The sequence below is a fragment of the Megalobrama amblycephala genome, linkage group LG22 (genome assembly GCF_018812025.1).
Source record: "Megalobrama amblycephala isolate DHTTF-2021 linkage group LG22, ASM1881202v1, whole genome shotgun sequence".
NCBI classification, from domain to species: Eukaryota; Metazoa; Chordata; class Actinopteri; order Cypriniformes; family Xenocyprididae; genus Megalobrama; species Megalobrama amblycephala.
The window spans coordinates 26,960,168-26,972,205 of record NC_063065.1 but is presented as its reverse complement, the minus strand read 5'-3'; the positions used below and the strand labels follow the sequence as shown (position 1 = coordinate 26,972,205).

Below are 12,038 nucleotides of genomic sequence, written 5' to 3'. Positions count from 1 at the left end.
GTTTACGTGGCTGCAGCGCTGCACGAGACTGGCACCTGAGCTGAGCCTGCATGAGTGGCACTAGAAGGAGATTGTCGCGGTTGTCGGGTGAGACGACTTAACGTTGTCGGAAAGGTGAGTTAGGTTATAATCGTTAACGAAAACGAACGAAAAAACGAAAACTAGGTGGGGAAAAAAATCGTCGTTAACTGAAATAAAAATAAAAACGAGGCATTACAAAAAAAAACGATAACTAGCCAAAACTGTAATGTGTGTTTGGCAAAACTAACTAAAATAAAATAAAATTATAGATTAAATGTCCTTAGTTTTCGTCTTTGTCAATGTCTTTCATAGAGCAAACGTTCAGCTGCATTTCATTTCCCTGCGTCTCTCACTCACGCGTCTCTCACGTACTCGCGCGCGCACAGCCCCTCCCTCCGTGCACACCGCGCGCGCCTCCATGAGAACGAGTGTTGGAAGCAAGTTCGCGAAAGGTTGGTATCTCGTGAAAACCTTTACACAATCACACATTAAAAAGTGGTATAAAAATATTTTTAATTCTGAATATAATTGTGTCAGTGTGTTAATGTCGACCTGAGAAGCGATTGCTACTTTAGAAAGTTAACTAGACGCAAGTTTGAGGTAAAATGCACTTGGGTTGTCGATGTCAAAACACTATTTAAGCTGCGATTCAAGTAAGGAATAATTGACGACGGGCCGTTGAATTATTAGGGGGGGAGGGGGGGGGGGGGGGGGGGTGGTTGGTGTAGTATTCTTACATTCTGCTAAGAACCAATCACATGTCAGAGACATTGTGTCCTATGTTCTTATTGGCTATAGCACTTGCCAGTAAAAGTTTATGCAGATTGGCTCAAAAGTTCAGTGTGTATTATGCTGCGGAAGAGTTAACACTCATGTTGCGAGTCTGAGTCGAGCTAATAAATCCTCATGATAAGACTAGTTCTGCGTGCACCCAGAGTCTCTTTGAATACTAATCATTATAACAAAAACACAACATGGTGTCAGAGTGAACGGATCATATGAACAAAGATGGATACCGCTGGAGTTCCAATGCCCACGATGAACTGGGACGCAACTAACCTGCCTGAAGCATGGCGCAAGTTTCAGCAGCACGCAGAGCTGATGTTCAGCGGACCCCTGAAGAAAAAGGGTGAGGATGAGAAATGTAGTTATCTTCTCCTGTGGGTCGGAGAGAAGGGCCGTGATATTTTTAATACATGGTCACTGTCTGCAGACGAAGCAAAAGTTTTGAAGTCATACTATGACCGCTTCACAGCATACGTTGAACCCAAAGCGAATGTGATATTTGCACGTTATAAATTCCATGAAAAAATGCAGGGAGACCGTGAGCCTTTTGAGCAGTTTGTGACAGACCTGCGTCTGCTTGTCAAGGACTGTAATTATGCAAACAGTGATGAGATGATCCGCGATCGCATTGTATTCGGGATACATTCACCGAAAGTGAGAGAGAAACTTTTGAATGTAGGCTCCGAGTTAACGCTCGAAAAAGCGATAGATGTCGCTAGATCTCATGAGTTGGCGCAAGCACAGCTAAAAACTATTTCGAGCAGCATGAGTGCCTCACGTGAACATGCAGTGCACGCAATCTCCCGCCATACATCAAAAGGCGCAGTTCCAAAGCAACGTAACGCTAAATACACAAAGAAATACAGCGAGAATTTGCAACTTAGGAATGCTACCCCAGTGCACCAAAAAGGATGCGGCTACTGTGGAAACAAACCTCACGCTGATCGATCTCACTGCCCTGCAAAAGGAAAGGTGTGCAAAATATGTGGTAAATTAAACCATTTTGCAAAAGTCTGTCGCTCCAGCTGTGAGAAAACTGTCCATGCAATAAGTGAAGAACATTCAGACCAAGTTGATGAGTATGAAGAGCTGTTTATTGACTCGGTGACACAGGGCAGACAGAGTTCAGACACAGAGCAAGCTTTTGTGTATATTAAAATAGGTCCAAAACAACTTGAAGTCAAGTTCAAGCTAGACACTGGATCATCTGCCAACGTCATTCCCCTGCATGAGTATGACAAGCTGAACACTCATTGCACTCTGCAGCCGACATCTCGCCCCTTGTTTGGCTATGGTGGTGAACGCCTGGCGGTAAAAGGCAAATGTGACCTGAAATGCAAGCACAAAGACATTGAGATGGCTATGACATTTTATGTAGTCGACACAAATGCACCCCCTGTCATAGGTCTAAAAGGATGCATTGACTTTGGCCTCATCAAATTAGTACTATCTGTTACAGAAACACCGATAGAAGTGCCTATCTTGAAGGAGTTTGCAGATGTTTTCAAGGGAATTGGACTATTTCCTGGTGAGTGTACCATACACTTAGATCCGCATGCAACCCCAGTAGTCCACCCACCCAGACGTGTTCCTCTCGCACTACGTGGCCGTCTCAAAGAGGAGCTTGAGAGCATGATAAGACAAAACGTCATCGTTAGAGTCACTGAGCCTACCGAATGGGTTAACTCTATGGTTGTAGCTGAAAAACCACGCACAGGTCAGCTAAGGGTTTGTCTGGACCCAAGGGACCTTAACAAGGCCATTAAGCGACCTCATTACCCATTACCTACTCTCGAAGATATAACGTCCAAGCTAGCTGGTGCCCGTTATTTTAGTGTCCTCGATGCTAGATCAGGGTATTGGGCTATTAAGCTCACTGAGGATTCTTCAAGGCTGACCACTTTCAACACACCTTTTGGGCGTTACCGTTTCCGACGTCTTCCCTTCGGACTGATTTCAGCCCAGGACGAGTTCCAGCGAAAAATTGATGAAACGTATGAAGGTTTGAACGGGGTCATGGCCATTGTTGATGATATTCTCATCTATGGTAAGACCAAAGCTGAACATGATGAACACCTCCATGGTATGCTGCAGCGTTCCAGAGAGAGAGGGGTCAAGCTCAATCCAGAAAAGAGTATCATCTGTGCTACAGAGGTGAGCTATTTTGGACATCTCCTCACTGCTGAGGGAGTAAAGCCAGACCCTGCCAAAGTTGCTGCCGTAAGAGACATGGAGCCACCTAAAGACAAAGGGGAACTCGAGACAGTGCTAGGTATGATCAATTACCTCTCTAAATTTGCACCTGGCCTTTCTGATGTCAACGCACCACTGCGACAGCTCCTAAAGGAGTCAAGTGAGTTCGTTTGGGATGCCCAGCATGACAAAGCCTTCGAGAAAATAAAAGGGCTACTCACATGCATACCAGGACCAGTCTTGGCCTATTTCGATCCTCTCAAGGAGATCAGGTTACAGGTTGATGCTTCCAAGTATGGGCTCGGGGCAGTCCTGTTGCAGGCTGGAAGACCTATCGCGTACGCATCAAAGTCACTCTCTGAATGCGAAATCAATTACGCTCAAATTGAGAAAGAACTCTTTGCCATACTATTTGGTTGCAAGCGTTTCCATCAATATATCTATGGCCGTCAAATCGTTGTTGAAAGTGACCACAAGCCCCTTGAGTCAATAATGCGGAAATCCTTGGCATCAGTTCCCCCAAGGCTACAGAGGATGATCCTTCAGCTCCAAAAGTACAATTTTACTATTGTGCATCGACCAGGCAAGGATATCCCTGTCGCAGACACATTGTCCAGAAAGTCGTTGTCTGACCAGGACACAAGCCTAAGTGAGGGTATGGATATTCAAGTGCACACAGTGTACAGCAGTCTTCCTGTCAGTGATTCAAAATTGGAAGAAATCAGAGCTCAAACTGAAAAAGACCCACAGTTCCAGACACTGAAAGGAGTGATACAAAGAGGATGGCCTGAGGAAAAGAGGAAGTGTCCCGTGAGTGTGTCAGAGTTCTGGAACCACCGTGATGAGCTTTCGTACCTGCATGGAATAATCTTCAAAGGTGAAAAGATTGTCGTTCCCACGAGCTTTCGTTCAGACATGTTGTCACGTGTACATGCCAGTCATTTAGGCGTCGAGAAGACCAAGCAGAGAGCCCGTGACATCATGTTCTGGCCTGGGATGGGGAAGGAAATAGAGAACATAGTTAGGAAATGCTCAATCTGCCTCACGTATCGCCCCTCCAACACCAAAGAGCCAATGATCAGTCACAAAGTTCCAGACAGGCCATGGCAAGTTGTGGCTACCGATTTGTTCACCTGGAGCAATGAGGATTATCTTGTGACAGTGGACTACTACAGCAGATATTTTGAGCTGGACAAGCTCAGCAGCACAACCTCAACTGCTGTGATAGACAAACTAAAAGCTGTTTTTGCACGACATGGCATTCCAGAGGCTGTCATCTCAGACAACGGCCCCCAGTACAGCTCGGGTGAGTTTGCGGCGTTTGCAAGAACGTGGGAATTTAAGCATACCACCACAAGTCCATATTACCCGCAAAGTAATGGACTAGCAGAGAAATCTGTGCAAACTGCAAAGATGTTGCTGGAAAAGGCTAAGGCTGACAAAAGAGATCCACACCTCAGTCTCCTGGAGTATCGCAACAGCCCTGTCGATGGTTTCAAGTCCCCAGCTCAGCTGTTGATGAGTCGTCGCCTACGGTCAACCCTACCAAATACCAATCAGCAGCTCCTGCCGAAAGTCGTCAGGAGGAAAGATGTCAGAGCAAAGAGGTTACAGAAACAACAGAGCCAAAAAAGCTATTATGACAGATCGGCTAGACCTTTATCTCAGCTCAAGGAGGGACAGGCAGTTAGAGTACATGAGCAAGGATACTGGAAACCAGCCGTTATCGTCAGATCAGCCGGCACTGAGAGATCGTATCACGTGCGTACTTCTGATGGACGGGAATATCGACGAAACAGACGTCACCTCCTGGACACGAAGGAACCTCAGGACAGTTCTGACATATCCTTGGGACATGATGGTGTTGAGCCAGGTGAAACACCAATCAGCAGTGCACCACACAATGACATTATACACACACCTGACCACACTGATGACCTGCCCAAATCCGTCACTTACAGAACCAGATATGGGCGCCAGATAAAGCCCAGAGTCATTCTGGATCTGTGATTGTACAAGGGTGTAGGCGGATCGCTGCCCTTAAAAAGAAAAAAAATTGTTCACAATGTTCAATGTAGTTTGCGTTTTGTATGTGACAATCCATTATTGTGTGAACATACAGTATGCTAGTGCTTTAGTATAATACTATATGGATGCTCTAGTTTGTACATGTGTTGTTTTTTTTTGTAAGCTGAATGTTTCTTTCACTTAATATGATATGCAATATGTTCTTTATATTGTTTATTTCAAAAGAAGGGGGATGTAGTATTCTTACATTCTGCTAAGAACCAATCACATGTCAGAGACATTGTGTCCTATGTTCTTATTGGCTATAGCACTTGCCAGTAAAAGTTTATGCAGATTGGCTCAAAAGTTCAGTGTGTATTATGCTGCGGAAGAGTTAACACTCATGTTGCGAGTCTGAGTCGAGCTAATAAATCCTCATGATAAGACTAGTTCTGTGTGCACCCAGAGTCTCTTTGAATACTAATCATTATAACAAAAACACAACAGTTGGTAGGGGAGTGCCCTTTTTTTTTTAGGTCAGAGCAACTGCCCCTCAAAATTCCTGTGCACGTCCCTGATTTTAGCTCACCAGGACACAGCTACCACCTCCTCATCCATTTGCGGCAATGAGGTCGGAGAAATTGATGAGTCGAGTTCATCAGCAGCTTCCGATGGTGTCAAAAGCACAAATACCGGACGTCCCCGTTATAAAAAATGGGGACAGTCCCGGTTTTTGGTGCTCCGTCCCCGACTGGAGCTGTCCCCGGAAATGTCTCCGTTTTATATCTTGTTCAATATAATCCGAAAATACATTGCAAAAAAGTCTGGCCAGCATACAGCATAGAGGTTTCTTAATAGTGCTGTTAATATATATATTTTTTCTAAACATATCTCTAAAATATATTAAACCGTTCAATACCGCTTCTCTACAGTATCCGTATGACAGCGAGTTCACGCACATCGCAGCCTCCTGTCACTCACTCGGAGCAGCGGCAGGCCTCGAGACTCTCGTTCGGTCCGGTTGAAGCGTTTTTGTTATGATAACAACTGATATGACAACTTTAGCATTCATTCATTCATTAATTCATTCATTCAGTGTTTCCCATTAATGACCCTGTGCGCCGCCACCGTTTCCTAATGAACCGAAAATTTAAAACATAAATGGTCTCTACATTGTATTTTGCCAATGAACTAAAATCGAAACCGTAATGGCTTTGTGCCTTAATAAAGCACCAAAATACAGTGATTAAGTATATATTTAGTCTGTTTGTGCTGCGTGTTTTAAAGAGAAGTGTGCACTTTGCTCACACGATCAGCTGGCGATTTGGTGATCAAAATTAAAGCTCAAGGATTAGAAATTGGCTACAAGTATTTTAATTTTCCTATACGTTGTGTAAAGTAGCCTAACCAATATATATATATATATATATATATATAGCCTATATATATTAGAGTGCATTTGTTACAATAGCCTATATGGATGTCATATGTATAGCCTAATTATATAGGCCTAAAACATTATTATATTATTATTTTATTGTTATAATTGTTTGGCATCCTAAAACACCTAAAACGATATAGACTTTATATCACAACTAAAAAGATGTTTGAGCCCTCTTTAATGTCCAGGTACAAGTCAATGCTGTTTCTTTGTTCAATGTGCACACTGTACATGAATTGAAGCTCTTAATTTTGAGCTTCCAAAGTGCACCAGATTGATGCATTTAACCTTAAAATGTACACAATTTTCTTACGGGGGTGCATGCCCCCGGACTCCCCTAGAGGAGGTATTGGACAAAAGTTCTAATTTTGTACAGTATAAACAGCTCGTGCAAAAAAAATAAAATAATAAATGTAGCAAATATTATTTGTGTTATCTCACATTATATTTTGTAATGTGATTTTTCAAAATAGTATAATAGTTTATAACAATAACAAACAACCCTAACAATTGCCTTATCTATATCAATAGACATGTGAGATTAAAGCATTAAAGCCCACCACCCTCCCACCAATCCGACCGGCCCACCTGGAATATCATTTGGCCCACCTTTCATCTCATATCTGGAGCCGGGCCTGCAGTCAACGCTGGCAACTTTGCTTTATGGACACTTTTATATAGTTTTATGCCACCAAATACACCACGTCAAGAGGAGTATTGCTTTAATATAAGACAATCTGTTGTCTTGGCTGTTCAGGTTGTCAACTAAACTGCTGCGATTAAAGCACGGACCTTCGTCTGCAGGGAGGGATGGAGAGCTGGAGGACACTATTGAAGAGCTTGAAGGCTCGTGTAGCAACTCTAGAGAGCCAGAAGGGGGCGCTGCAGAGTAAACTACATTTAGCCAAGCAACACATCTTAGACCTGAGTGTCAGAACACATAATAGGCCACGAACAGGTGAGGAGTCACACAATTCGTAGTAAGATTGTGTGTGTTTTTGGATATGGTAAAATGGTAATATTACTGAAGCCTATTTTTGGACATGCATTATGTTAATATGATGGTGGCATGTAAATGCAAGGTATATGGTACTTTGATATATGATAAAGAGTGTTTATTTGGTGTTGCAGTCCAGATTTTATTCTCTATCTACTCTATCTTTCTCTGTCTCAGGGCGAGGTGTGGATGGAGATGGAGGTGTCAGACGAGCTGCTCAAACCGCTCCTGCCCGTTGTGGCATCAGTTCACTGGACGACACTAGAGTAGAGATAGACAGATTGTAAGTTGACCTGTGGGTGTGTTCTTTTGTATGTTTTTACTTTCAAGTTATTGTGGAGAATAGACAGAAAAAAATTGAACTTAATATGTCCAAAGACATACAAAAATAACTGCTTTTTAAATACCTCATGGAATGTTCACAATATGATATGAATGTGATGAGACTATTCACATCATCACAGTGCCTAAAAATGTCTTTGTGTGTTATATGTTCTTATATGCGAGTTATTAACTGGAAACTGCAAAAAAAAAGTAATCAAGGGATGCTTATCAGATCATCATTATTCATTGATGCTTAAATAATTTGTGCATGTCTAAACAGTTCATATATGTAATAGCCATGGTCAAATACAAAACAAAATTGTTGTCAATCATTTCTGTCTCTTTCTCCTCTATATACTGTAAGCAGAATTGCATTACTCAGGTTTGTTGGATGTTTTTATGTTTATATAACTTGCAATTCTGCAAAACAGTATAGTGCTGTGCTTCATACCTTCATCTCAGCTGAGACAAAGAAAGAAAGAAAAAAAGAAAGAAAGAAAGAAAGAAAGAAAGAAAGAAAGAAAGAACAAAAGAAAGAAAGAAAGAAAGCCTTTAATGTGGTTGAAAATGTAGGTCTGCACTGAAAAGCATTTGCTTTCTTATGACAATCTGCTCATAGAATCTTCAGCTATGTAGTTCTGCTTTCACCCTTAAAGATTTTGCCAGTATATTTTGCATGATATATGCTTAATCTTAATGCATCTTGATGACTCATGTATATATGATAGGACATTGCTTCCATGCTATTAATTAGCTATTTAAATTGCATGTTTATCAGTAATTTTAGATTTTACCTCCTTGTTTCTAATTTTCTGGCTTGTTTTCTCTTCTCAGCAGATCTGCCATCATAGAAACCCAGCATGGGAGGGTGGCAGAGCAAGAGTTGACAGCTCAGTCCCTTAGAGAAATGCTCAGAGACAAAGAGAAAGAAATAGAGGGTATTGTGAAAGACCTGCGCAAACAACAAGCCGACGGACACAGGTAGGAAAAGTATTCACAGTATATTCACAGTCATTCAATCATTCAGTCATTCAATAAATACACACTTGCACCAAAACAATGTGCATGTTTTTGTGACATGACAAAATTTTTTATTCTTCTTTACAGACTTACTATAAAAGATAATGTAGATGTGATCAGATTGCAGAAGCAGCTCTCTGAAAAGAGCTCCGCCCTTCTGGTCGTTCAGGAAAAGTTTGCTGCTCTTCAGGAGGTGAGCCGTAAGACCAAACCAGAGCAAAAACATTGAAAACTAGTATCCATTTGAATCCGTTTGGGTGCATTTGGGATAGTCCATCTGCTTTAATATTGCTTGGCTCTGATTTGGGCTTCACTGAACTATTAACGCCCCAGTATATCGATGAGAGGAGTGAGTAACCAGAGTTAGTTTGGTGGCAATCAGATTACTTTTTTTCAAATAATGAATAAAGTAAGGCATTACTTTCACATTAACAACTAAGTTACTTTTTCAAATTATCTGAGTTACTTTTTCAAATAAGTAATGCAAGTTTTCCCATTTATTGACTGACACTCTGTCAAACTATGGTCTGCAGCATACATGACGGTAGACTGTCATTTAAAATAATAAACACTCATACATGTTACACACCCCTCCTGTCCCCATGTGTTGTGTGGTGATATTTCTAGACTAAATGTAAACATGCATTTACTCATCTAACTACCACAAAAACACATTCAGTATTCTTCAAAATGAATAAAAACAGTAAAATTCAAACTTGGATTACGCAAACCTGCAATATTTAAATGTTAAATAACAAATATACTTTATGTATTTAATGTCACTTTATTAACCAATAAGTCTTTGCTGCTGACCTTTGATGATCCAATTCAACCATAAGAATAAGCAAAAATGACTTTAGATGAACAGCACATTTGTGTTTCTTTCTTTTTGTCTAAAAGTTTCTTTTTTTAGTACATAACAGATTTTTAAAAAAAAAAAAAAAAACACATCATAATAAACACTGAGGTTTTCGAAGTGGTCTTTATTTATAGAAAGTAAACTAAATAAAACATTGACTAACAATGTGTTAATGTGTTTAGTTTTATATTAAGTGAAATTTCAATTTCAATCATATAATAGATCATTTAGCTTTTGTTATAGGTGAAATTAAGTAGTAAAAAATTATATTGACCTACATTAAGTAATATTTTGTTTTATGTCTATAGCAAATATATTAGATGGGGACTTGCACTTTAAAAGAATCAGTATAATGCCTTCCAAATTATATTTCGGCATTAAATCATCCTCATTACATCTTCTCTTTGTGCTCTTTTTTAAGGCTTACGAGAACCAGCTGGAGGAGGTGAGCTTAACCTGATCCCCCCCCCCCCTCCCCCTCCTTATCAATCATTATGACCTTTCTTTATAATCAAAAGTATCATACAAACATTTACATGATAAAAAAATACAATTAAACATTGTAGCCCTATTCTAAACTGGATAGAACATTGACAAGTGTTGACAACATTGACTAGACCCAGTTAATTTTGATAAATGCCATTGAAAAAATAGGGTTCTATGTCTTTTTTACATTATATGGGTAAATATTATCAAGGGCCAAAGGTCTTTAAAAGAGAGCCAAGTAGCACTGCTGGAGAAGGTGGAGGAACTGAGTGAGCAGCTGAAACAAGAGAAGCAGAGAGTGCTAACACTTGAGGGCCAGCTCAACGCTGCCACACTTTCACTGCAAGCTTTGGGGGAGGTACTGCTTGAGTTATTATTGTTAAAGTTTTTGCACTTTTATTCCAAGTTTTGTTCTTATACAAACATCTGTTCCTCAGCTTCAGGAGAGGGTTGCAGACCTGGAGGGGGAGAGGAACCTCTTGAAGAAGAGCTATGATTCACTTCTGGAGAGGTCAGTATAGGTAGAGGGCAGGACATGGGTGGGGCAGGACAAGGATGTGATTTTCAAGGGGATTACCTAGGGTATATCCTAATTGTCGGCCTGAATTGACCTTTGGCAGCTGTTACTTTTCAAGGGCGGGTACTCTATGTCTGTCAAACAAAGTGACAATGCGAGTCGCTCACCCACTGATGTACCTGATGATTTTGGAATAAATTACTTGCAGTTTGGAATTATTTAATGCAGTTTATCATAGTTTATCATTGTGCAAAAATCAGAGAACATAAGCTTTTGTATGAGGTTGCTATGTAGCACTAAATATGAGGGTAGAATAAATTACAAGGGGAAATCTTCCCAAATGTCAAGAAGTTGGACAGTTGTCATCACACAGGAAAAATGTGTATCAGACACTTGGAAGATTCAAACAAATAATTTGTGTGTGTGTTTCTTAAAATAAAGTCAATTTTGGCTGCAAGTCACATTACTTATTCAAACCAGGGATTCCAGTGACACCGGAGTCCATTGGATGCTTCCGTTTTCAAATAAACCCAAATAAGCTGAAGTTAACAGATGTTTACTCTGAACTGTGTAGAGATTTACAGAGGAACAAATCCAAATATCCTTCTCAATTTTTTTTTGAAGATGAAAAATACTGCTATATAAAATCTTATGTAATTACCTAAACTGGATAGTGTTAATGAAATCTGCCCACACAAGCTTTTTTCATAGTCTTTTTATTTAATGGAGAAAATATTGTGATCATGGAAGCGTAACATGAATGATGATCAATATTATAAGAACAAGAAATCTGATTCAACACTTGAATTTCTCAAGATCACTGGCTGGTTTCAAGAACGGATGAACAAAACTCCACTCTGGGTACTGAGTATCTGAAGTACAAGTGCCATAACAACACCTCTTTACCATAGTTAAAGAAATTTTACAAAAAGGAGGTCTGTGTCCTACAGTTCAGCAAGCTTTAAAGCTTGACAGACAAAATAGCGGATCGCAACAAGGTTTCTCAGTGCAGCGATTTGATTGGCTATTTGGGCTGTCAGTCATTTATCTGTTACAAGGTCCATTGGGCCCATCCATACAGCTTTGTTTCAGGCTATTATGGAACTGGTTGTAGGTTTGTGTCTTTTTGACCCCAAAACCATCCTGTAAATAAGCGGGGGGAAAAAATTATATATAAAAAAGCCAATTTTTAAAAGTCTTAAAGGATTAGTTCTCTTTAAAATGAAAATTACCCCAAGCTTAACTCACCCTCCAAGTCATTCTAGGTGTATATGACTTTTTTTCTTTCTGATGAACACAATCTGAATTATATTAATAAATATTCTGATGCATCCAAGCTTTATAATGGCAGTGAACGGGACCAACGAGTATGAAGCTCAAGAAACTG

General features: G+C 40.3%; 1 protein-coding gene across 1 annotated transcript in view; it reads left to right on the top strand.

Moving 5' to 3' along the window:
• rpgrip1 (RPGR interacting protein 1) overlaps positions 1 to 12,038 on the top strand; it is a 33,537-nt gene that overhangs the window by 6,674 nt on the left and 14,825 nt on the right. Inside the window, 8 exon segments of the mRNA XM_048175277.1 lie at positions 7,206 to 7,293; positions 7,295 to 7,406; positions 7,623 to 7,728; positions 8,604 to 8,750; positions 8,877 to 8,982; positions 10,070 to 10,093; positions 10,346 to 10,492; positions 10,572 to 10,645. Of these exon segments, the coding sequence (XP_048031234.1) occupies positions 7,206 to 7,293; positions 7,295 to 7,406; positions 7,623 to 7,728; positions 8,604 to 8,750; positions 8,877 to 8,982; positions 10,070 to 10,093; positions 10,346 to 10,492; positions 10,572 to 10,645 (804 nt within the window).